The sequence below is a fragment of the Epinephelus lanceolatus genome, chromosome 8 (assembly GCF_041903045.1).
Source record: "Epinephelus lanceolatus isolate andai-2023 chromosome 8, ASM4190304v1, whole genome shotgun sequence".
Taxonomy (NCBI): Eukaryota; Metazoa; Chordata; class Actinopteri; order Perciformes; family Serranidae; genus Epinephelus; species Epinephelus lanceolatus.
In genome coordinates this window covers 14,078,807-14,105,245 of record NC_135741.1, presented here as the reverse complement: position 1 = coordinate 14,105,245, position 26,439 = coordinate 14,078,807, and the positions used below count along the sequence as shown (strand labels likewise).

At 40.7% G+C, this 26,439-nt stretch overlaps 1 protein-coding gene across 2 annotated transcripts in view; it reads right to left on the bottom strand.

Annotated features, from left to right (window-relative positions):
• scube3 (signal peptide, CUB domain, EGF-like 3) overlaps positions 1–25,191 on the bottom strand; it is a 107,587-nt gene extending 82,396 nt beyond the window's left edge. The window contains exon 1 of one of the 2 annotated variants that reach the window (XM_033629159.2): positions 24,821–25,191. In XM_033629159.2, the coding sequence (XP_033485050.1) occupies positions 24,821–24,920 (100 nt within the window). In that variant the 5' untranslated portion in view covers positions 24,921–25,191. The remainder of the gene's footprint in view (positions 1–24,820) is intronic. The other variant, XM_033629158.2, reaches the window with a different exon arrangement.
• Between the last annotated feature and the right edge of the window lie 1,248 nt (positions 25,192–26,439).

Sequence of the window (26,439 nt, the reverse complement as noted above, 5' to 3'; positions counted from 1 at the left end):
TACAAGAGGTTTGAACACATTCAGGCAATCATAGTGGAAACATCACAATAGCAGTTTGTTGATGCTGCTGTTGCTACAGGAGGAACACAAAGCTACCAGGTCAGACTCATATTTATTCTGCTATGACGTGAGTTTAACATTTCACTAAAAAGTTGGCAGAGGTTTCAATGATGCTTGGTGATTGTGTGAAAAGTATTAAGGTTAGGTATCAGGGTTAGACAGCTCTGTGAGGCTGTACTTCAGCACAGAGGTGCTTTGTGCTAAATGCATGTTAGCATTCTCGTGATGGGGACTGCTCATTGTTCTGATGGCTCATAATTTCGAAGCGCTAATAGTCTGAAAAATGTATAATTGGACCAAAAGTTGTCTGACAGCAAGGTAGGCTATCCCGAAAACAAACACGCATCAATGCGAAAGTCCATTTCTCTGAAAATATTCCACACTTTCCCCTAAACAAAAGCACAAGGCTAATTATTATGCAGAATGACGTCATTGGACCTTGATGAAAGCATGGCCTGCCCTAATCTGCCTCTGATTTGCTAGTGCTCGCTCCTCTCGATGGTTGGGTTGGTTAGGTTAAGGCAGAACAAGTGAGACTCGCTAGGGGTTACGGTAAGAATATCAGGATAAGCCAGTCAGAGGAACAGTTGGACCAAAAGTCCGACTGCCAAGGCTGATATTACAAAAACAAAAACGCATTGATTCGAAGGGCTGTTTCTCCAAAAATATTCTACACACTCCCCCAAACAAAAGCACATGGCTAATTATCATGCAGAATAATGTCATCGGACCTTGATGGAAAGACATGGCCTGCCCTAATCTGCTTCTGACTGTCTAGTACTCGCTCCTCTCGATAGTTGGATTGGTTAGGTCTAGGCATGATGAGTGAGACTGATTAGAGTAAAAATATCAGACTATGCCTATCAGAGGAAGAGATGGAACAAAAGTTGTCCAACACCGAGGTAGGCTATCCCGAAAACAAACGTGCATCGGTACGAAGGGCCATAAATCCAAAAATATTCTACACACTACCCCAAACAAAAGCACATGGCTAATTATTTTGCAGCATGATGTCATTGGACCTTGATGGCTAAGGTATGACCTGCCCAGCTCTGCCTCTGATTGGCTAGTACTCATTCCTCTCAATGGTTGGGTTTGTTAGGTTTATGCATGATGAGTGAGAATGGTTAGGTTTAGGGTAAGACTATCAGAATAAGCCATTTAGAGGAAGAATAGGGAAGGTCATGCTTTTGTCATTCTGCATAAGGACGAGCCATGTGATTCTGTTTTGGAGAAAGGATAGTCACAGGAATGGTCCTTGGAGCAATGCATTGTTTTGCTTTGTTTTCAAGATACCAGCTGGGCTTTTGCTCCAATGGGACATTCTCTAGACTATTGGGGCTTCCGAATTATGAGCCATCAGAAAAACAGCATAACATCTTCACTGAGAGGCAAAATGAAACTATAACTTCTAGGTTTAGTTCCAGAGATAAGAAAACCTAATTTAAAATCATACAGAAATTTGTAATAGGGCAAATAACTAAAACAAGGTTCCTAGAGGGAGACTTAGATTTGAGACATTTTAAATGCTACTAGCAATGAAATTTAATGGCAGTTTTATAATAACCAGTACTGAAAGAAAATCATGAACCAACATAAATTACTTAGGGCTAGGGACAGTTTAACCAAATGCCTTTTTTAATCAAGTTAAAAAGTTAAATGATCTGCTTCAAATGCTGAAAAAAAATAAAACTTTCTAGAGTAGTGACATGGAAAACAATGAACATATCTGTTAGAGCCATTTTCTAGCAAGTCCTACTTTCCTAATATTTTTTGAGTCACTTTAATGCCCCACCTGACCTGGCATCTTGGGAACGTTTAATTAAAGGCAGGTGTGCTGAAGTGAGTGTGGAACATGGAAGACGCCACAGGGTTACCACCATGTTTTTGGTTAATCTTAGTTTTTATTGTTTGATGAAGTCATTTAATACCCCATTGATTTGAACTTTGTTTTTGTAAAGTCCTGTTTATTTGGGGAATGTTTGTTTGGGGATTTTTGTTTTCTTTTTTTTTTTAATGCGACGGTCAACACAATCAGTTCATAATGTCATCTTGCAACTCTCCATACCTCCTGCAATTCAGTCAATTCTAAAACCAACCGAAGCACCTGGATCATCAAACAGTGAGTTAAACTAAATCAAAGGTTCATCATACCTCTCGTAATGGCGTCTGCAAGCGGCTAGTTTTGAACTCATTTGTATCTATTTGGTTTGCCTCGAAAAAAGCTTGTAATTTGTTATTTGATTGGATGTGGCAAATGTATTTAAGTGTTGTAAGTGCCTCTATTCTGATGTGGGTGACACTAATACGAGAAGCATTCGGTAGATCATTTGAAAGATTAGATACTACCAAATATTTTAAGATTTTACAATGCAATGCCAGAAAAAAAAAGATTCATATCCTATGTTCTCTTGTTTTAGTATAATAAGACTTTTGAAAGACTGATTTGAGAAATTTAATGCCAAGGTCAATGCCTTTTAAGACTCTTTAAGGATCCAATGAAACCCTGTAAAGATTCTGCCAAGGAACATTGCTCAACGGGATGTAGTGTTGTTCACACCATATGTCTAGATAGGGACGGTCTAAATGAAAAAATAAAAGTAACTTTTATTTAATATTTTTGTTGAAAGGTTAAAGGATTACCAAAGTGATCTCAATTCAACCTGAGGTAGACATGAAGGTCTGCACCAAATTTCAGAGCAATCCATCCAATAGCTGTGGAAACATTTCACTAAATATCAAAATATCATCCTGCTGCCACAGTACAGTACAGTCAGTAGAGATGTATCAGTTGTCAAAATGACATGTTAAACATCTGCTTTTTGTCATCTGATACAAAAGTTGAACATCAACACTAGGCCTTCCAAATAAAGTGATACCAGCTGAGGTGTTTTCAAACGGTGCTGTCACTCTTGTAATGATTTGTCACGTTTTATGTGTCTGTATAGTGTTTTAGTTTCTGTGCAACACTTGGTGAGGAATTTAACACCTGGGACAGTTGTGGCCCGTCTCTTGCCAAGTTTCCACAGAGCCATTTAGTGATGCAACAGCTCCCCGAGCTCTGCATTGATTTATATTATGCGAGAACAATATGGATTCTCTTGAGGAGCTGCCTCAGTCCTTTCTCCTCACAGACTGTCTTCCAGGATTAGAGTCGGAGAGGCCACGTGAGGAAGTGTTTTTCAATAGAAGAGGCATTAATCACAACAAAATATCTGTCTTATTGTCAGGTTTCTTGGTGCCAAGTCTCTGTTGTAATTAATATTCATTATGACAGAAACTCAAAGAATCCCTCTTTTCATCTTGTTATTAATGTTCCCATCTGGAGCATCAGTTCACTTTATCTTTCCAGTCTGCAAGGCTGCCGCCTCTCACTTTCTTTCAGACAGGCTCACATACACACACACACACGCACAGACTCACACACTTTTCAAAACACGCCTCAAGTCGGAAGCTGCAAGTACGATTCAGAGATTGACAGTGTAACACATCAGCTGAAAGGTTTATGATGAAATTAAAACACAAATATACAAATAGTGCAGAAAAACAGCCAATTATATGTCTGTTTTTGCCAAAACTCTGTTTTTTCTCAAGTTAAATTTGCATCAAGAACAGTTTGATGCTATTATTGCTTCAGGCAATTGTTGAGTGCAAAAGAGCAGCAGGTACCTCTAATGTTATGCAACTGCCATCTTATGATACAGAATAACTTCAGTGAGATCTTAAATGATGACAGAGCAGCTTGCTTTGCATTTTGGGTTTCAAACAAACAAAACAGCTTCTATGTTTGGTAAAACCACCTAAATTATGTAACCAACTGTGCAAAAGCTGCTCCCTCCTCAAAAATCTCCCCCCATCTATAAGAGGTTCGCAAATCTGCCCTACAACTACATCTTTGTGAGAATATTATCTTAACTTCTGTAGCACAGCACCAGCTAACATGTCACTAACTGTAACTGTAACTGAACATGTGAAAAATAACTTAGCAGTGTGTGCAAACAGTTTGCCTACAACGAGAAACCCATTGACCAAGATCTGGAAATCAAACAGGACGCAATAAGACAAGCAATTTGTGACTCCCACAATCCCATTGCCTTTGGTGTGAGCTGCACAAGATGGAATAAAAACAAATTAAGAAACCCTGGCCCACAAACTACAATAGTCCATGTCCGTCAAAGCATTGTTTAAAAAATCCACCCATAAAAGTTACTGGGAGCATTCCAACAGACACATGGACGACAAAAGCTAAATGTGCTGGTCCTGTTGGAAACCCAACATGTCTTTGCCGTGGAAATAAACATGTCAGAGTCAATACATCCTCTGGTTCAGTCCAGAGGACGATCCTCTGAGCGCTTGAGGAAAAAAAAACATGCAACGTGCTCAGTAATGCTGCCCTGGTAATTGACTCATGCCCAAGATGAAAAGATTGTGTTTTTCATTGAGAGTTTCTTTCATTCTTTTGTGTTGAGGAATCACAGTTGTTGGGAACAAGTTAAGGCAGCGGAGGATGAAGCCGGCGCTTCGAGACAAGGATGAATAAACAAAGTCAAAACAACAAAACCAGAGAAGAAAGAGATGTTGGGCAATGCTCAGATGTTTAAACAGTTTCCTCCAGGGAACGTGTCATTTCGAATATTGCTGCTGTTGGAGCTCTCCTCTGGTTCATGCACTTGAGCACATTAAAGCCACAAATAGCTTTGAGTGCGTGTTTAAACTCACTGACATTCTCAGAGCTCCGAATTCAATGATTTTCGTTGGATGAAAACAAGTCGTGCAATAATAAAGCATGTTTTCTCTCCCCTGAAACCGATTCACTTCATGCTCTATTGTATGCTCAATAAAACTTTAAACTTTGCCGTGTGTCAAACTCCTAAATCCCTAAATGCATAATCCCATACTCTTGACTCAGCAAAGCAGACTTTTCATATTTGGAAGGCGGCGTTAGGAGGGTTGCAGGGCTAGGTGGGCATATAAAAGGGATTTATTATAATTGCATTAAAATTGCTGGATAAAACATCCAAATGTCCTCAGAGATGGTTATTAGGAAAGTTACTATGAAGAGCCATAAGTCCATTTATTCCAAAGTACATGTAAGTCAGAGCTGCCGGCTAAGGGCTGCTGGCCGTGGAGGTGAGACCCTGTCAGAGGTGCTTTTCCTCCCTGATTTATGAGAAGGCCATGGGATAAGCAGTGTATTTAGCTGGGCCGGCTTGAGGGGGTGTTAGCAGGAATAAAACTCAGAGGGTTGAGTGCGAGTGTGTGGGAGAACTGTAGGGCCGAAGGTGTGTAGTTCAAACATAGAGTAATGTTTACTTTGAGTGTTGAGACCTTCGCTGTTTGCTTTGCCCCAAACCTGCCCCCCCTCCAACCCATCACCTTTCCTTTAGATACAGAAATAGACTGAGTGGAACTGGGACACCCATAGGTGTAACTTTACTCGTGCTGCCTGCAGCCAACTTCAAAATAATAGTCAGAAAAATATGGACTAAGTGATGCATTCAGTCAGCGAGAGAAGCAAAGTATGTGCTTTCCTGACAGCGTGATTCTGAGCATTTTTAACAGTTGCGGTTTCACATTAGAGACAAAACATTCAGTCTTGACAAAAGCATTTTCAGATGAAATCATTTTCATGAGCTGCTTGCGGCAGAGGAGGAAGGGTGCTGGGTTCAAGTCCATAAAAAGGTGTTCTTGGGATCACAGCGTTTGTTGTACTGCGTATAATTACAAAGGAACAAGTATTGTAATTATCCATCTTAGAACCACACTTACACTATACTTAGGGTTGTGGTTGTGCAGGATGGGGTTAAGGTCAGGATAATTACTTTAGGCACAGAGCAGGAGAGAGGCTGAATGGCTGTACTGTATGTGAGGCCGACAGTAACATCTCTTTATCTACCTACTGTAAATGACCCATATGATGATGTTCAACTCACAAACATTGGGTGTAAAGCAAAGAAATGGGTCTGGAAAACTGGCTCATTTCCTCTGTCTTGATTTGGGATCGGTAAAGCTACAGCAATAAAATTCTTTCCAACACCAGAGAAAAGGGAAAATGTTATGTCCAGTGTTCCTGTAAACTACATTATTATCGGAACACTTTAAGATCCCCTCCAGACCTGTTTAAAGACAAATAAAAATACTCTGCTTTGAAAAATAATTTGTGTTTGATCTGGTTTTTCCACAAAAAAAAGTTATTAATATTACATCTACTCCTCCCTTCAGAGTTCCTACACCTTCTCAAACATCAAATTCAAGGACTTTTCAAGGACTTTCCCAGCCCAGTTCCCCCTAATTCAAGGACCCAACACGAGAGTTTGAGACATGGACCAAGGTTAACTACTGATACAACGCTGAGAATTCTTATAATGAGAACTAGCAGGCTGTAAAAGAGGCTCACAGTTTCAAGTTCACAAACTTCCAAGGATTTCAAGGAACCCAAGGTAACCTTGTCCCACATAGAAAAACCCCAAAACTATGAATATGCAAATATTGTTCATTCTTCAAGTTTAAGGCCCCTCCAGCCAGTCTTACTTCCTGTTTTTTGGAAAATGTTATTTCTCAAACAAGGAACGGGACTTTTTTAACGAGTTTAATAGTCTGTCGTAACCCATCAACATCACCATGGCAACCAAATTGCTTTTATAATATACATGTCAAGATCGCCAACATTAGCAAGAACAGTGAATACACATCCACTTCCTTCACCTGAAAACGAGGAGCCCGATAAGACGTGGGTCATCAGACCATATATCAATGGCTCACATTTTAGGAGACACTGCTGGCGTGTTGAGAGCTTCTCAATCTGATACAAAAAAATACAACAACTTTGGTGTACGCCACAGTCATATAAACACAAGCAAAATATCTGCCACAAAAGTACTTTGTGCTACTGTAGTTTGAACTGGCTGTTCATCTGAATCATCCATCTACAGCAGACTGACATTTTGTTCTTGCGTATTGACGTCGATGGATATACGTGGTAGCCTGCGCTGTCATCATGCAGTCTGCATACATCAAACTTGATGTCATACCTAAGTTTATTAGATCCATGTTGCACAGTGTAGCTGCACTAAATGTATAAGATTGCCAAAATCTCACAGTCTGTAGGAGGCTTAAGACACAAAGAGGCACAGCACACCTGCTCAAGCTTGGAGGATGAAATATGACCTGCAGCTTCTACTACAGTCACACGTCATCGTACAATTTTAGCAACATCCTTCTTCAATTTGTTTTTTTAATTTCAAGTTATTTGTCAAAAAAATATGTGTGGCTAATTAGCACTGTCAGGAAATGACTCAGAAAATACATTAAACATCATAAAAATGCCAGAATACGCTGGAGTGGGGCTGTAACTACTGGAGACAAGATGTCTCCTGCTTCACTGAAAACTCAGTGTATGTAACCTGCAGGGTTCAAGTTTTCACATCACACAAGTGTAAGCTGCATACTGGAACACAACTGGCTTGCAAAGTAATTGAGATGTCACCAAAACACCCTCAAAGGTTTATGTCTTCAACTGAGATTTAGGATGCGCACAGAGAAACTTCCACCCACAGCAGCTGAACATGAAAAAAGCCTTCTAGTGTGAAACCAGCACATACATCATTCTGCAGAGTGAAGCTCAAACACCAAAGTAACGATAAGCAAAATACATTTTTAATTGGAGGGGGACTTTAGATCTATACTAATATCATACCCATATGCAGCCATAATGCTGCTACATGTGCTGGAACCAAAATAAAAACTGCTAGATTCTTTTTTTAAATGTAGTTTATGCACCACACATCACATTAATATTGGCATACTGAGTGCATCTACATCTGGTGCTATATATGGTATGCACTAATGAGAGGAAGTGAGGACGAGGTTGTGGAAAGGACAGGAACTATGGCTGGTTGTTGCAACATTATCAAGGCACACTGTGAAAATGTCGTAGATTTTCTAAAATGTGCAGCAGAGCAGCAGACTGGCCAGCGTCCCAAAAAAAAAAAAAAGTTTTGATGAAATGCAGACGTCAACATTAACACAAAATTTAGCATCTCTCCCCCCTCTTGCCCAGATCCCCTTCAGCTAATGAAGGGACACACTGTTGGCTGTCCAGCAAGCCTCTAAAAAGTTGTGAATAAAAATATCAACTGCTTCCATTCGGGATATTTACACTCATCCTTCACACACTCTAAATGTTTAGGAATCATGACCACTGACTGATCCTGTGCTTTCAGAAACTGTGATCACAACTTCAAAACCCCGGGCCCCTCCCTGCTTGTGTCCACCAACCATGAAGCCTCAGATTAATCTGAGGCTGGAGGGAAAATGAACAAGAACATGCAGGCTGCGTTTAAGGAGAGCTGTATCATGTTAACATGCTGAAAGACTTCCTATGCCTTTTAATATGTTTATATCCAGGACTGCACAGGACTTCCTTTTTATTACTCATGTTTGTGTACTATTTACTGTATGTCTGTTAGCTGTGTGAGACAATGACAGTAATGACCGAACCTTGATGTGTTTGTATGTTCCTTCACCAATTTTACACACTAAGTTCAGTTTACTGACGAGGGAGCACTCCTCAGCCTGTGTTGTATAATGTCCTGGAGGCAGATTTCCAAAGTTTGAAAAAATGATCCACATGATGTAACTGAACGAAAGATACTGCTAAGTTGCGTTATGGCAATTTTATTTAGTGTTTTAAAAATTGACCCACCCAAGATCCACATTCAGATTTTGAAAATATCTAGCTTCAGTATCATGATGTATTTTGGACAGTCAGGCGGGATAGTGTTGGGAGGAATTTGATTTGATTGTTGAAAATATGGGCGTCATAACACTGAGGCCCCAACGATGTACACTGATGAGCTAGCAGTAGCCGTCAGGGAGAGACAGACGAAGTCAATCATATGCTCCATGAAACCTTAGTTACAGTCCATTGTGAAATGCGTTACAGATGATCTGAAGCTGCTAAAGATACCATTTTCCTCAAAGTGAATTAATTCTAGCCTACAGGGTAACAACAGGGTTTTGGGGAAACAAATGCTGTGTCTCAAATCGCGTACTTCTGTACTTACATTTACTATTTTGAGTGCATAAGTGCGTTCACACTGAGAAGTATGGAAAAATGCAGTGCACTATGAGTACCCGCATGGTGCACTCAAAACGGTCAAGAAGTTGAGTGTGGAACTATGGACACTTCTTGCCATCAATGATCGCCATCTTGGCTAAGTAGCGGAAGGGGAGGGACCACTTTTCAAACTGGAAATAGTGGCAGAGGACTGTGCGACTGTGAATGTCGCTGCATTGTACAAATACATGTGTTTTTGCACTAAGTACCACTATACTGTTGTCAGGTATAAGCCAGCAGTATGTTTATTGGGTTAATTTAGCAGTCTGTAATGATTTGGTACCACGAACAATAACACAAATGCTAATGCTAATTTGCTAACTAGCTAATTTGCGGTCGTCATTTCCGGTGAGTGCACAATGGCCGTGTTTGGTTTGAGACAACACTACCCTGTTGAAACAATGAGTACATAGTGCAAATAGTATACTACATAGAGGTGTACTAAGGAAAGTATGTGATTTGAGACACACCGAAAGACACACCAATGTAGCATGCTGTTGCTAGCTAGCTAACCAAAGAATCTTGTGGAAGAAGCTAAAAGTTGCAGATTGACTGACGGGTGGATCTGGTTAAAATTGGTTGGCACCAGTGTTGTCAAAAATGTCAATTTATCGATATATATTGATTCTGAATAATTCAAACTCATTTTCTACAGTATCAATACACCATTACCAGCTACCTGTCTCTTACTGTTCCTGTTTACTGCAGTCATTCTGCTGTTCTCTGCTACTAACCAAGAAAAGCAAAGTCATTGTTGTCATGCATAGCCTTGTAGGTGTGGAGGAAACGATTGGGCATAACATTGTGATAATTCTGTATTACAATATTGTATTGTTACACGGATGCCAAGTATCTATTTTTTTATTATGCAAATTATTAATATTCCAAATACAAATAAAACCTTTGGTTGCCGATTAGAAAAATGTAATTAATTGCCTTTTCAGTCCACTACATACATTCTGCTGGAATAAAAATAACTGTGAGATGAACAGACTAAGCACTTAATCTTATTAGATAATACAAATTTTGACAAAACTTTCGTTTGGAGACATAATTTGCAGTCAAAAAAAGGCTTAAAGGTAATAAATCGCAATTATATGACAATGTATTTGATCGCAACACTCATAACATGCATATCGTAACATGTTTAAAGATTGCATTGAGACTTATGTATCATGAAAATATCTTATCGTGGGGCCTCTGATTATTCCCACCTCTATAGCCTTGTTAGATTCATCTTTAAATAAAAGTTGTAACTTTCTTTCAATGTCTGTTTTTTCTGTGGTATCAAAAACTATATAAAATATCAATATTTTTCAAGGTATTGTCTCAAAGTTAGTAATTCCACTAACCTCACCTTTTGTTTCACAGAAAGAAAACGTAACTAGATTTTGACTTAAGAATATGTAGATGATCTAAAAAGGTTAAAAGGGCATTTCTCATTTCATCTTGACTATCTACAGAGCATTAGATAACAATGTTATTTAATATATTATACAAATGTAAGACCAAGAAAATAAAATCAGCAAATTGTCACATTTGAAAACATAAAACTATCAAACTGAAAAAGGACAAATTAAGTACAACAAATGTTACTTTAACAAAGGAAAGATACTCTTAGAAAAGAACCTAGCTCACACATAACTTTTGGTTTATCCAAATGTACTAACCTTTGGCAAATACCTTTCTCTGTAAGTCATTAAGCTAACATTCTGACATTCAAACAAAATATGACATTCATCTCACACACGATGATCATCACAGAGGTCACAGATCCTCTGGTTTCTATTCAGCCCAAAAGCGAGTAAATCACTGCAGCTGTAATTTATATTTCTGCGTTCTCATTCTGTGCAAAATAAATTCCCTAAGACTCACTATGTTCATTAATCAATCACTTCATTTTGCACTTTTTAATCAAAGCCAGTGCCATGCCCCCCTCTATTCAATCAAGTGTCATATTCTGATGCACAATCACAGCTTTTCTTTATCAGAGGTTTAGTACCATATCATGTACTCTTTTTTAATTTCCAGTGGAAATAACAGAAGCAAACACTGGGAAGTAGTGACCCTGTAATATTCTTTGATGTTTAGCAAGTTGTCCAAAAACGTGGTCTGTCTTGCAGCCCAAAATAATAATATACTGCTTCAGTTTCCTATTTTACAAGTCTTCTTCAGGCTTCTGTATTACAAAACCCCTGATGCATAATGAATGTGTATTTGGGGTGTTCAACTAACTCAAGCCAACACATACAAGGTTTTTGTATCTGCTTCGCCAATCTGTTGATGCCTTTTTGCACCTTTCAGAGCATGTGCTTTCCAACAAAACTGACAGCGACAATGACGAGCCTGGAGACTGCAGAGTAAAGAGCAAGTGGACTTACCTTGCTCCATTTATAAAACATGTCTCAGGCTCAGACTCTCTGAATAAATAATGCCTGATTCTCTGTGATTTTGATCATAGACCAAGCATCTGGTGCTGTGCCGTTCCTTTAGCATGTGTGGCCTGAACAGACTATGACTCACAGACCTCCGGACCACCTCCAGAAGAAAAACACTTATTACAGTAATTAAGTGAATCATAGAGTAATACTAAGAGAGTGCAGAGAGAGGCTGACATGACAAGCTCTAAGTGTCAGAGGTCTAATACATACCACACTGAATAATTGAGCATAACTTGTAACCGTTTCCCATAAGGAGCCAAAGTGACAAGAAATTCATTTGTACCTTTCAAGGGATTTTTCACCCTTCTTGGCATGTGTCCTCCACTGTTAATGACTTCTTGGCCTCATGCAGCATATTTTATATACGGAAAGGGTGGCACTTAGTCCAGCTGTATACCTTATATTTATACAACCAGAGCTAACTGACATGACACTCTCCCCTCTGCACACAGCAATTACATTCATTGGTGGTTGCTTTAACCAGATACAGTACCGACTATAAAGATGGCAACGTAGCAATTACAGCACAAGTGTGATATTTTTAGTTGTTTCCTGTCAAACTGAGGTATAAAGTGAATGGTTCTCTGTGTAAGCTGTGAAGCAGGCATTAACGACTAAAGCTCAGAAATGTGAAGTTCAGTGGGCTGGAACTGACTGGATATATAAACTTCATTTAAATGCTGCGAGACAGCATAATCACTTAATGCAAACATTTCACTCATACAGACGTATCAAGTGTTTAGTGACCTCTCCATCACTGCTCCCACTGTATTTCATTCAGACTGCGTAAGGGGACGCCAGAGCAGAAAATATAAATCCTCAAAGGTTTTTCACCCGAGGCAAAAATATGAGGGCATAACTGGGGCAAAACTTTTTCATGCAGTGATGCCCCCAAAAGAGGGGGGCATATCCAACCTGATACTGTCTTAAAGAGGTTGTAGTGCAGTCATTTTCTCCTCTTATAACTCGTGAAACTAGACAATCTAAGGCATCCATTGGTACCAACCATGTCGGCATAGCCTGTCAGGAAGGGGGCTAAATAACGGTCTCAAGTTAGGCCAAAATTTTAGGGAGGTAACAACGGTCATGGCCATTTTCAAAGGAGTCCACTCTCACCTCAAGATATCTGAATTAAAAAGGGTTCTATGGACACCCGAGTCTCCCCTAAACCTGAGAGGACTTTTTCCCAGTAAATATTTTGTTCCTCTCAACATCCCCTCAATGTTGAGTTTAAGATCAGGGCGGAAGTTTTGCCTCCCTAAGTGCAGCACTAAGCGTTACAAATCATTCTTTGTCCCATCTGCTATCACTTATCTTAACCAGCAGTGACCATTAATGTCCATGATTTACCCCTGACAATGTGTAATTCTGGATACTGTGTGTTATGTATTGTACTGTCTGTTTTGTTGTACTCATACTGTCTGTATCTCAAATTGCCCCTCAGGAACAATAAAGTTTACCTTACCTTACAATCAAAGTACAAATCAAATTAAAGCTGTATATTTGCCTTTTTAAGGAAAAGGACAACCAGCCTATTTGACAAACAATTAATTGCCTAACATGCAGACACATAAAACAGGACAGTAGTGGAGCTCAAAATGTTAACTGTAATGTGTTAGCCTGTGCACGAGATACTAAGTAGTATTAAATGTAAAATAAGAAACCAAAGTATATCAGCATGCAATTCCTTAATTGTCACATGGACATCGTTTCTAACTAGCCTATATGCTACAGCAACATATTAGAATTCCTACAATAAAGTTATGGCTTTTAGTTTTGGTGTGCCGCCCAAAGATTCATAGTGGCCGACATCTGACCACCCCTATAAAAAGTTCTTGGGGCACCACTGTTTTTAGTGGCAAAAAAATTTGCCAGTAAAAAAATAAAATCACAAATGAGACAATGGGTCAGTTGACCTGCATTCAACCCCAAATATTTTCATAGCAAACAATTTGAGTTGTAATGTAAAGAGTGAATCAGTTCTAATCTGTTCAACTGTTGCTGCAACCAACCAACCACAAATTTTATTATAACATCTGCAGGGTATTCTTAATCGATTAACTGATTAACTTGCTTTGTCCAGTCTACGGTTCCAAACCCACAGATATTCAAGTTTCCAAACACATAGGTTGAGACGCAGGAGACACAAGACATATTTAGAACATGTACATTGTCCCCCCACCCAATAAAGGCCCACGGCCAATAAAACCCTGAAAGTAGCTGTAGGATTTGCTTTTGACAAAATTTAAGACATTTATAGCATAAACTGATGAAGAGAAGGCACAAATTAGTGTATAAAAATTCACCACAATGCTCGGTGATTTAATTGGTAGAGTATACATCCCATATACGAAGGCAATGTCCTTGCCGCAGGTTTGATACCAGCCTGTGGCATTTTGCTGCATGTCATCCCCTTTCTCTCACCCTTTCATGCTTAGACTATCCAATAAAGGTAGAGAGCCTGAAAAATAACTTCCAAAAATCACCACAATGCAGATAATTAAATATTTCACTCTAAAAACTTTCTGGCAGAGGACCACCAACAATGTTGAAACAACATCTACGCCCTTGTACGAACATGTATAACAAAGCCAAGCTCTCACAATCGACAAGCTGGGAGCAGCAAAGTGTTTTTCTACTTGTAAGTGAGTGACGATTATATACTTGCCAATTATAATAAATGTTGTGAGAAAACTTCACCCTTGGTAAATGATGAGATTTTTCCATATGCACGTCTTAAATTGTCTTCCTGCTGCAAATTTTTCCTAGAAACATGGTTGTCTATCATCACATTGTTATTACTGGCTAAATTCAAAGTGCACCCAGTAATGAATCAGTGCAGCACAGTGTCATGCCTGGCAACCCTAAAAAGGTTTATATAATTTGAAGATATAACTGTGTTGACATCTTTTATTATCAAAAAAAAAAAGTAAGAAGTACTCACATTGCTCTCACATTTACACCAATGGACACCCACTTATCTAGACTACTAGTTAATGCAAAGTCTGTCATATTCTGTCTCCTTGGTTATACATAGGGCTGGGCAATGTATGAGACTTATGACAAATGAGACTATGTATCTTCTTAGTTTTTACGTAATATCATAAGTGTTGTCTTTTTCTGTCTTTAAAAGCTGGATTACAGTAAATTGAAGTAATTTACCAGACCGGTCTAGCTGTTCCATTATTGGCCTTTACCCACTTAGTCATTATATCCACATTACTGATGATAATTTATCAAAAATCTCAGTGTAAATATTATGTGAAAGCACCAATAGTCAGCCCAACAATATCTCTGCAATACTGATATTCACATATTTGGTCAAAAATATTTTGATATTTGATTTCTTATCGCCCAGCCCTAGTTGGACATGTATTTTTTCTTTTGCGTGGTACTTTGGTAATGCACTTTATGCTGGTGTCAGCCAGAGCTCAATTCACCATTTCCAACTGGTGCAGAGCACTGCCACCTGAATTTTAACAGGCGCTAAGGAATACAAACCAACCCGGGAAACACAGCGAAACAAGAAAAAATGTTAAGTCTGAGTAAGGTGGTGGGAGGATTGGTGGATGTCTCCGACAAACATCGGCTTTCACCCTGGAGAGCAGTGCTCGCACCCCGTAAGATTATAAAGCCAAACCCTTTTGTAGCCTAAACCTAACCACGAGTTAGTTATTGGAGGAAAAAGAATATCAATTTGCGTTGTTGTACTTATATAGTACATTTATTTTGAAAGAGACAGTATTTAAACGTCAAATTTCCTGTGAAAATGTAAGTGTATTCTGAAAGAAGACAATGCATGTAACAGGCTGAACTTGACACGGTGTCCCAGAACGTCAACAACCAACACATCCGGGGTACCTTGCACGTCATATCAGGACGTGGAAAGTCCACGACCAAACATCGATATGTGACGAGGTCGGAGTGAGAATGTGGTGCACAAACACATTACACCTCTGCTAGCTAACTTACACTGTCTGATCATTATATTCCGTATAGATTTTAGAATTTTACTGATCAGTTTTAAAGCATTAAATTTCCTTGCTTCAGATTATGCAAAGGGCTCTAATGTGCCTTGATGTCCCCTTAGATCGGTGGATGCAGCTCTGTGGATTGTTCCTCGATCTCGTCTTATGACTACATTTGACAGGGTCTTTGCTTTTAGAGCTCCAGACTGTGAAACTCTCAAATCAAGCAGACTCCATCTTTAGCATATCTTAAATCCCCTCTTAAAACCTTCTTTTATAGTAAAGTGTTTATGAATACTTAATTTGTTACTGAGTTTTATCATCCCTCCTTGCCCATTTTATTTTACTTTTTTAAAACTCTATTTTATCGCTTAGCATTTTAATGTGTTTTTATGATCCCTCAGTTGTTTATACTTTATGTTATTGTTTTAATGTAGTTTTTGCTTTTTATCTGCTGTTTTTCTGTAAAGCACTTTGTAACCTCGTTTTTAAAAAAGAGCTACCTCAATAAAGTTTGTCATTTTATAATATATCTGTCTATTCATTCCAAGGATGTAAATGTAATTCTGTGAACCCTATTAAATTCAAAATCTGTCCTTGTCAATATAAAGCAATATGAAACAACACTATACAAACAAATAGCTCTTTGTTCTGCATTTCTTGGCCATAAATTTAGATTTTTTTTATATACATAGGACATCTGACCAATGAAAGTACCTACTGAAAACTCGTAAATGACATGTCGATTTTTGTAGAGCTACAATGAATAATTGATTAATCGTTAATAATAATCTGCAACTATTTTGTTGATAGATTAACAAAAAAAAACTCTGATTCCAGCTGCTCAAATATGAACATTTTCTTGTCTTTTATGATGGTAAACTGAATTTTGGGGGGATATGAACTGTTTGTCGGACAAAAAAAACATTCCAGGACATTACAGTGGACTTTAGGAACATGTGACGGCATTTCTTGCTATTTGCTGACATTTTATAGACCAATGATTTATTGATTAATCAAGAGAATAATCAGTAGATTAATCGATAAAAAATATAATCCAGCTGCAGCCCAAATGCCTGTATGATGGATGATGTAATGATTTAAAACAAAAGAGCCATGAAAAACCAGTGCTTGCCATTAATCAACAGTATAAGCTATTACAGTCTGCAATAAATATATATGTGGAGTTCAGCGGGGGTGATTAAATACTGCAGAGAGTCATATGTTTTTTTCCCATGCCTCTGTCCATTGAGGAAGTCTCAAATTCATCAGTGAAGTCATCCCTCTTTCTACCCAGAATGCATTGGCCAGAACCCACCAAATAAATAACTAGGCTTTTTTTTTTTTCATCTGGATTCCTTGATGTATTGGGTTGGATTTTTCCATTACTAAGCAGAATAAGAGCATTTCCTTTCACTTCCAGCAGTCTCTAAAGCTGGCGCTCACCATCAGGAATGTAAACACACACAGTCTGTAAACAAGGCTCTCTCTGACCCCCAACCCCCCTCCGACAACGCTGACCACCGCAGACCAGCCTAATGACGTCCCTCTCTGACCCCCCCCAAACTCTCAAAGAGAGATGCAGCCCCATTATTCAGCTGAGAGGTCACGGGGGGAGCGAGGAAGAGGGCGAAAGTAGAGGAAGGATGGCAGAGCATGAGCCGTGGGCCTCAGAAAGTACAGAGACTGAGATGACAGTCCCACTGATATCTTCTCCTGAGTCACAGTATCCCCAATCAGTGAGTAATGGAACAGAAAAACAAATGTGGGCTCTGTGGTGGGGGGTGAGAGGATTAATGATCTGAGAGCCGCTGCAGCTGGCTGAGGGACGGCACTGAGGCTCCTCAGTGAGCCATCAGAGCTTGTGAACAGGGCTCTGGAGGTGAGTTTAAGACTGGGGGGGTCAAAGTGCCGTCAACACTGACTCCATCCTCCCCCGAAACCAACAGGGATGTTGTCAGCACAGTGCCGCATCTGCACAGAGAACAAAGGCCACTGACAGGGTGAGAGGGAAAGAGAGGCAGAGATGGGAGCAGGAGAGAGTTTTCTAATTTTAACCACAATGCTACAGTTGAGGAAAGCATCACAGGACTCATTTGGAACATATTGTTCAGATTAAAGCCCTGATAAATAAACAAGCTCTGCACTCCTTACTCCTGATTGTGAGGGTTCAAATGGTTTCCGCCAGTGGACACTGGTGTTGCATAGAAAGCAGTTGTTTTCAGAAAAGTTTCGGGGATCTAAACTACTTTTCTTCTGTTGCACAAGAAATCTACAGCTTTGTCAGCCCTGCAACCATTCTAAATGAGGTGACAAATAGTGGTCACAGGGGCCTCGCTAGCTGCTGATAAGGTGATTTTCTGCTTGAGGAAGGGAGAAAAGGTACGATGACAGAGGAATCTCAACAGCTGATGGGTTCCCCTGGGGAGCAACAGGGAATCTGCAGTGTCCACAGGTTAAGGTTTTGTTTGGCTGTGACCTAACATCCGCGCTGCATACAGAATGAGTGAAACACAGTAGTGGTTCACATTCAGTATATGCATGCAGATGATGAGAGGAGGCAGTTGTTATACAAATATGACTTGATGCAAACTGAAGGAAAAACAGAAATAATCACACTCTGACCACAAACACACACACACACACACACACACACACACACACCAGACAGTGAAACACGAACCATTCACAGGAGGCTTCACAACAAACATTTTGGAAAATACACTTATTTGCTTTCTGTCAGAGAGTTAGATGAGAAAATCAACACCACTCTCATATCTGTCCATTAAATATAAAGCTACAGCCAGTTAGCTTAGCTTAGCATCAAGGCTGGAAACAGCATGAAACAACTCGCCTGGCTCTTTCAAATGGCAACCAAACATCTAACAGCACATCTAAAGCTCACTAATAAGTCATTAAAAAGTTATTTGTTTAATTTGTACAAAAACATAATTGGGAAAATGACAATTCACTGTTTTACAAATGGGGTTATGTGCTGGACTATTCCTTGACTCTGAGCTGTTGCCAGGCAACCAGCAGAGACTCCAGGAAGTCACCAGACTGATTACAAACAAACGAGCAGTAGCCTTAAATTTAATAGGACACTCCAAACCTCAAAAATAAATGTTTTTCCTCTTACCTGTAGTGCTAATTATCAATGTAGATTGTTTTGGTGTGAGTTGCTGAGTGTTGGAGCTTGGTGCACAAAGTGCCAAAAATATACCTCTGAAAAACTCAACAGCAATGTCTCTTTCCAGAAATCATGACCGGGTTACTCAAGATAATCCACAGACCTTGTTGTGAGCAGTTTCATTCTACCGAACTGCACCTGCCAACTGTATCACTGTGCAGAAGGAAGCGTGCATCTACTCATGGTAGGTTAGGTTTAGGCAGGAAACATGTTAACTATGTACCTTAATACTTTTACTTGGTTTCACATGATTTCAAACATTTGCCTCCTGGGGGAAAGTCCTGTGTTTTGTGACCTAACCACTACCCCAACCTGCCTCCCTACGCAGACTTTAGGTCTTTCTTTACCCCTGACAGCACATTGGTCATGCGGTCACACCCTTCTCGATAATGTATGTTATACACAAATTACTGACTCATGATGACGTAGGTAATATACGAACTGTGGTGCCTTACTTGTCGTAAGTATGAGTACCAACAGAAATAAAGATTAATGGTTTCCTCCTCGGCTGAGCTGTAACGTTAGCTAGCTCAGTGGTGCTAGATGAGCTAGCAGTAGATGCACACTTCCTTCTAAGCAGTGATACGGTTGGTGGGTGTAGTTAAGAAGAAAAAAATAGTTCCTACATGAAACTGCTCACAACAAGGTCTGTGGATTATCTTGAGTAACTGGGTCATGATTTCTGGAAAGAGACATTGCTGCTGAGTTTTTCAAATGAAATGAAAAAGTCAAATGCCCTCTAGTTCCATTATATTAGAGAGAAGGCAGACAACTTTACGGCCGATATCTCCAACACTCGGCAACTCACACCAAAACAATCCAGATGGATAAATAGCACTACAGGTAAGAGGAAAAATGTGTAATTTTACTATGAGGTGAACTGTCCCTTTAACATATAGGCATAAGAACTGAAACAGTCTTCTCATCTAAATCCGATAAGTGCATTTCCTAAAATGTTGCACTATTCCTTCAAATTAATGTTGGAAACTCTTTGTGAGGCTGTTAAATTCTTAATTTCTTAAATAAAAACGCAGAAGTAAAACTGTATCCCTGTATCAGACTGGAATAATAACCTATTTCTCATTTTCTTAACAAAGAAAGACATTCTAGCAAATATGCAGCTCATTTTAAAAAAAAATTACCAGGGGAAATAAGATTGATTAAATGCTAATCATCCGAAAAGCGCACTTATTGAGATTCTCGTTTGCAGACTTGGAATGGGGAAGTCAAATTTCTGAGGGCCAGAATCTTTGACACTGCAGAGAGGAAAATGTCTTGGTTTTAGATTCCAGCGGCCAGGATGAAAGTGAGCAACTGTCCAGAACGAAGGCCCACTGAATCGCCTTGGGTCACAGCTTTAACCAGACAGCTCCGACTTTACATGTGCCTGTAAACATGGACCTCACTCTGTATGTATCTGCAGCCTGCCTGCCCTTAACCTACAATGTTTGTATCAAGCTGTAGCTTGGCCACGCTGAAGCCAGGGGATATGAAATTTAAAAAAAAAAAAAAAAAAAAAAAATAGGCACAATAAAGCCCGACCGTTCCCTCTCTTTAAAGGATTCTCTGACTATAATGGAGCCTCATTTTGGGAAATGAAAGCACTTCTGCCTGCTAAGTGCAATCATTAATATCCAGTCTAAAATCACTCATCGCAGTCATACTCATTCATTTGTCCTCACAACACACCCACAGATCAAAGTCGTTTTCATGATTCATACAGCATTGCTCTTGGACAGAATTGTTATCAAGTGTTTTCACCACTCAAGTAATGCCAAGATAATAATCTCTGCTCTCTCGGCTGCTCTGTAACAACATGTACAGTGGTACTGGAGCACCACTTGTCAGGCAGATGCTTTCTGAGTGTGTCTGCTGAGTGGTAAAGTGAAGCCGGATTGATCCCCTCCACCCACTCATCAGCAAGTGACCGAGGGCTACCCCGAGGCTCAACCTGCCTCAGACGCTCTGATCATAACGAGAACACAACTATCTGACACTGCATGCCTGCTGCAGAAAGAGAGGAGACAGACGGAGACAAGAGAGTGCATACTGTACAGGGTAAAGGGCATTTATAGGTTAGGAGCTCATCTGTTGTAATTGGGTTTGCATAGAAGTAACAGAAGAAATTAAAGGGTGACACGTCACTTCAGTTAAAGGAGCAAGGTGTAAGATTTAGGGAGATTTAGTGGCGTCTGGCAGTGATGACTGCAGATTGCAACCAGCTGAAACTTCTCCCTATTAGTATTCCTTCAGTGTTCATTGTACTACAGGTTTTTACTGGAAGCTGAATAATCAGCAGAGATCTCTTACTCTAAAAAAAACAAATGGACCAGGTGATTAAAACCAGTAAAAACACATAAAAAAGCACTTTCATGTTACAAATAAGTGTTTCTTCTACGCTTTTTGGCATGTTGGAGACGGGCTGCTCGACCAGCGCCTGCTTTGTGTGCTCATATTATTTCTTATCCAGATGTTCTAGGAGGTTTTAACTGGGAGCCGAACTGTCCACAGAGGTCTTTTTCTTGCCAAAACAAACAGAAGTGGTGATTAAAACCAGTAAAAACACTTATAAAAGCACCTTCATGTTACAGATTAGTGTTTTGTCTAAGCTTTTTGACAAGTTGGAGACAGGTCACTTGACCAGCACCTGCTTTGTGTGCTCATGTTGTTTCTGATCCAGATGTTCAAGAGATTATTACCGGGAGCCGAACTGTCCGCAGGGGTCTCTTTCTTGACAAAACAAATGGAACTGTAAGTTCAAGAGGTTTTTACCAGGAGCCGAATTGCCTGCCGACGTCTCTTTCTCGCCAAAACAAACAATACTGGTGATTAAAACCAGTTAAAATACTCAATAAAGTAGAACAAAACAACAAGTATTTTCAACACTGCTCATCACAGAGGGGCTTCTAACTAAGGTGGACAATGCATAAAATCAAAAACAGGAAAATGCAATTGGCTCTATCCGGAGTTCATAGATGAAGACCCGCTCCCTATGTAGATATAAATGGCTCATTCAAGGTTACGAAACACAACAATTTTAATTTCCAAGTGAGCACAGACTAAAGAAAACTCACATATTATATTTCATTTCTGCCAATATATCCCTCTAAATCCTACACACTGGACCTTTTAAGTGATCCAAACTGCAATGTCCTTCACCTCTCAAAGTCACAGAGCATCCCGATGAGGACAGAAGAGGTCTTTTTTCCTGGCTGACCTGAATATATCTTCCATTTGCCAGCTCTTAAAAATTACTTTGCCAAAAATGATGCTTCTGTACCTTGGCAAGCAAACAGGGACTTTTGCATCTGCTTGTTTTAAGGCACATCCAGTCTCTGAGGGGATAAGTGTAATAGCTCGACAAATACCACTGCAGGAGCTTGTCAGGACTCAGGGGCATCGCAGAAACCACATAGACTGAAAAACGAAGAGTGAAGGTGATGAAAGAGGAGCGCCAAAGTGGTGTCAAAATGTTAAAGATGACTGGCCCATGTTCATAAAAAGCAGCGCTGCTGTCTCTGTTTGTCTTTTTTTTTTCCCTCCATCTTTCTGCTAAACAGCGAGCACTCACAGAAGTTCAAGGCCGTGGGCAGAAATAAAAAGCCCCATTTAAATGGCTCTTTTATGTGGCTTCACATACAGTTTCAAAGAGCTGTCCAAATGACCACAGACACAGCCCATACACTCTCTCTCTCTGTCCCAATTACACGTATCCACACACACACTGACACTTCCATGCTTACACAGACCTGCAACATATCCAGCCTTCTATCGAGTAATAAAAGTGGGCCGGACAGGAGTGGAGAAAGCAATGGAGGGGACAGAGGGGAGCTGTGCATGTCTTTTTCTTTTGTTGCAAAAATATAAATAGCACATGGGCTGACAGCGAGCTTTCTGACACAGTGGGTGTGATGCAGTCGTTGCTTATGGCTGACAGAGAAAAAGCACAGCTACTTCATTAAGTGCAAAGGAAAGGAAGCGAGGACAAAGCAAACAAAGCAAGAGTTGGGTGTAAAAGGAAAGGGGTGAGTGAGTGTTGGGGGTGGCGGCGGTGGGATTTCTTCTTCCTTTCCATCTCGCTCACAGTGGAGACTCAGGCAGCATCTCTAGGTAAGCTTCCCGTCACTTGGGGCCTCATATTGCCAAGGCTGCTCGGTTCCCACAGTGTGTCCGGGCCTGGATCTGGCCTTCCTCCCCACTCAGGCAGCCCTGCGTCTTTAGACCCCCAAGCCCCGGAGCAGAGGTTACACCAACATAGCCAGCCACGGCAGCATGTCAGCCCCACACCAACCGTTGCCTTGGTGCCGCCGCATTAACGAAGAGCTCCTGACTCTGTTCGAGGGAAAGTGATTTGCCATGACGTCTATGGCTCCCGTCTTTCCTCTCCTTCTCTTTTCCTCGCTTGTTGCTGCTCGCTCACTAAGAAACCTCCTCTCTCGCTGTCTGTCTCTGCACCCTTAATCTCTCCTGTTTCCACGGTCTCATTTTTCCCTTCTTTGTCATTCTCTCCACCACATCCTTGAATCTTCCCTCCCTCATTCCATTGCTCTTTCGCTCCCCTTTTTCTTCCCCGAGTAATGACTGATGCCTGAGACACAGTGCCATGATTAGACTGACATTGATGAAAGACAAAGACTCTTGTCGGCAACATCTGTGTTGAATAAATATTGAGATGACAAATTGTTTTTTTTTTTGTTACTCATTGTTCATCTCTCCGTTTCTCCAGTTTTCAAAATTGTTCCCAGCTTGCAGACTTGTCAGTGCCACAGAGTTGCCACCGACATCAAACACAATATTTATTTTCAGTTAGGCACAAAATATGCTCACAAATAACTCCGGAGCCAAACACAGATAATATGTCACTGCAGAGCTGCTCGCCTCGCACTGAGTAACGGGAACCTGGAGGAGAAGCCTACCGAGTGGCCGTCCACGGCGTTTCACTCGGTGACCAACAAACAGGTGCATGCCATTACAGACCGACACTCACACAGCAGCATTCCACGCTACAAGGAAGTGTGTAATCGATGTTGTGGAAAATAAAGTGAGAAAAAAGTAGTTCTAATTGCAAAATGTAAATATTGAGTTTTCCCACAAGTGGGGGCAGACCACCCAGGATGCAAAATAGTCACCCACCCCCTTTCTCTTTTTGCCTTGTCGACCGCCCGAGAGATGTCTTTTTGTGTGTGCGAAACATCACCGACCACAATCAACACTCACACAGAAACCATGATGTGTCTTTGCATGCAAATACTTCTGGCAGCTCTGGCTCGCCTTTTTGCATTGTGGGAAAATTAAGTGATGAAAACCTGCGGGGGGAAAAGGCTGAGAGGATCAGAAATTGAGTGTGTAACACCATGTCTGTCTTGTTCCTGTAAGGTGCCAGAGTTTTTTCTTTTTTTTTTTTTTTTCAGACTGCCCTTGTCTGGTCTGAATAATTTCTCACAAGACAAGAGAGCAAGAGGGCAGCCAGCTGGGCAGCTCGGCACTATAGCTGCAGTGTCTGACAGACGGAGGCTCCCTCCATGTGTGCGTTACAGGCCGGTGTCAAATACTTGTCTGGACTGTGACAAATACCTCCTGGTAGTCTTACTACAATTACCTGCAGGATTAGCTATGAAACATAACTGTTCACACTGCTGGTGCTGTTTGAAGATCAAAGGCAACTGGGGTTTTTTTTTCCTGACAACAGAAAACTGTCAGTGAAACTTAATTTAAGCCTTATGATGTTTCCTTGCACAAGCAACTGAGCACACTGACACCACATGAAAGCAATTAAATTATTGCAAAATAATCAAATGAAGCAGAAGCTCCTGCCTGAATCAAAGTGAGAGTCACAGGTTGATTAAAGTCTCCAAAAACTTCACTTTAATTGTCAAATAATCTGCTTTTAACTTGTTTTAATGCACCTAAATTCAAGTTACATTCATTAAGACAACTGATCAAGTGTCATCTAACAGATCTATCAAGCAGTGTGGAGTAAGCAGCACATTCCCAGCCATCAGGGGTAAATAAAAAAGCAGCTATTTTTGACGTGAAAACTTACCTTGAGTGGTTTTACTTCCTGAAGCTGACTGTTGGACAAAGGCGACCAAGCAGAAACCTACAAATCCCAGGCTCGCGCGTATCAAAGCGTGCATATACATGTTAACTTTCACTGTAGTTCAACACGAGCACTTTCTAAGATCTGCGATGCGCAAGAGCACATAGGCTACAAGGGTGCGCGTGTGCTATAAAGGTCTCGTTATTCCCGCTGAGCAGCCGCTGATAGGATACTGTGCGATCCAACCTTTTCTCTCCTCTCCTCTCTTTACGCCTGCTTATTTGAGTTTCAAGTGATCGGGGTTGAGGACAGCCCGACAACGCGGAGCGGAGGAAGGCTTTTCTGTTATCATGTTTCGAGCCAGACCAATGTCAATTTAAGAAAGGGGAGAGGGAGAGAGGGAGGGAGAGATGGAGCGGAGCGGCGGGGTCTGAATCTGAAGGGGGAGGAGAGAAGAAGAAGAAGCGTCCGCGCTGCGCTCCGGACTCCTCTGCTGCTCCTTCTCCTCTCTCACTGGCCCCTCACTCTTTCCTTTCCTTTTTTTTTTGTTCTGCAGGAATTTACACACACAGGTGCTGGTCGGGCTGCTGAACGCGGACCCGGGTGACCACCACGTGCGCGGGCGCGTGCAGTCACCTGGCCGGTGCCACCTGCGCAAAAAGGAAAAATAAAAGTGGCCCCGTCACGTCGGCGTGGTAAAAGCAATGGCTGAAAGGGGGGCAAGAGGGCGGATGGATTTATAAATGACTCAGATGGAAAAAGTAATAGCCTGGAGATTGCATTTTGTTCTTAGGCTGTGTGAGGCTACGGCTCATCCAGTCCCACTATCAAACCAATAAGCGCCCATTTTCATCGGGTCGCGAGTGCAGCATTGATGTGATGACGTCTGCAATCTCGTTGATGGAAGATTAATGTGTTCATTAAAACTGTTTGTCAACAGCAAATGTTGGCATTTCGAAAAAGTCAAATCCAGACCCAAATATTACTGCACATGGGCGGATTATGAGAGAATGGGCCCCTGGGCACAGATAGGCAAAAGCCCCCACCACCTCTCCTACATAAGGGCAAGACACAGGGACACTGTGGTGGTTTTGCACACTCTTTTGTTGTTTTACATCTGTTTGTAGTTATTTTGTGTCTCTTTGCAGTTCCTTTGCATCTTTTTGTTGCTCTTTGTGGTGTAGTTTTGAGTCTTTCCCTGGTTGGTACGTGTTAATTTGAGTGACAATTTGCAGATGACATTCATGGTGGTGGGGCACTGACATTTCTTTTGGATCCTGGGCCCATTCAGTAATTCATCTATAATTACAGGTATTACCATAGGTGTAGATTTCGATGTTTGGTCATGGACCGTCCATGTCCAGATAAGACGTGCAAGGTACCCTGGGTGCGTTAGTTGTTGAAGTTCTGGGACACCGCATCAAGTTCTGCCTGTTAGATGCATTGTCTTCTTTCAAAATACACTTCTGTTTTCACAGGAAATGTAACATTTACATAAAATCTCTTTCAAAATAAATGCACTACGTCAGTACACCATGAATTGGCTTTTTTTTCCCTTCAGCAGCAAACGCACATGGTTGGGTTTAGGACAAAATAACAGAGAACGGGCTTTATAATCTTAC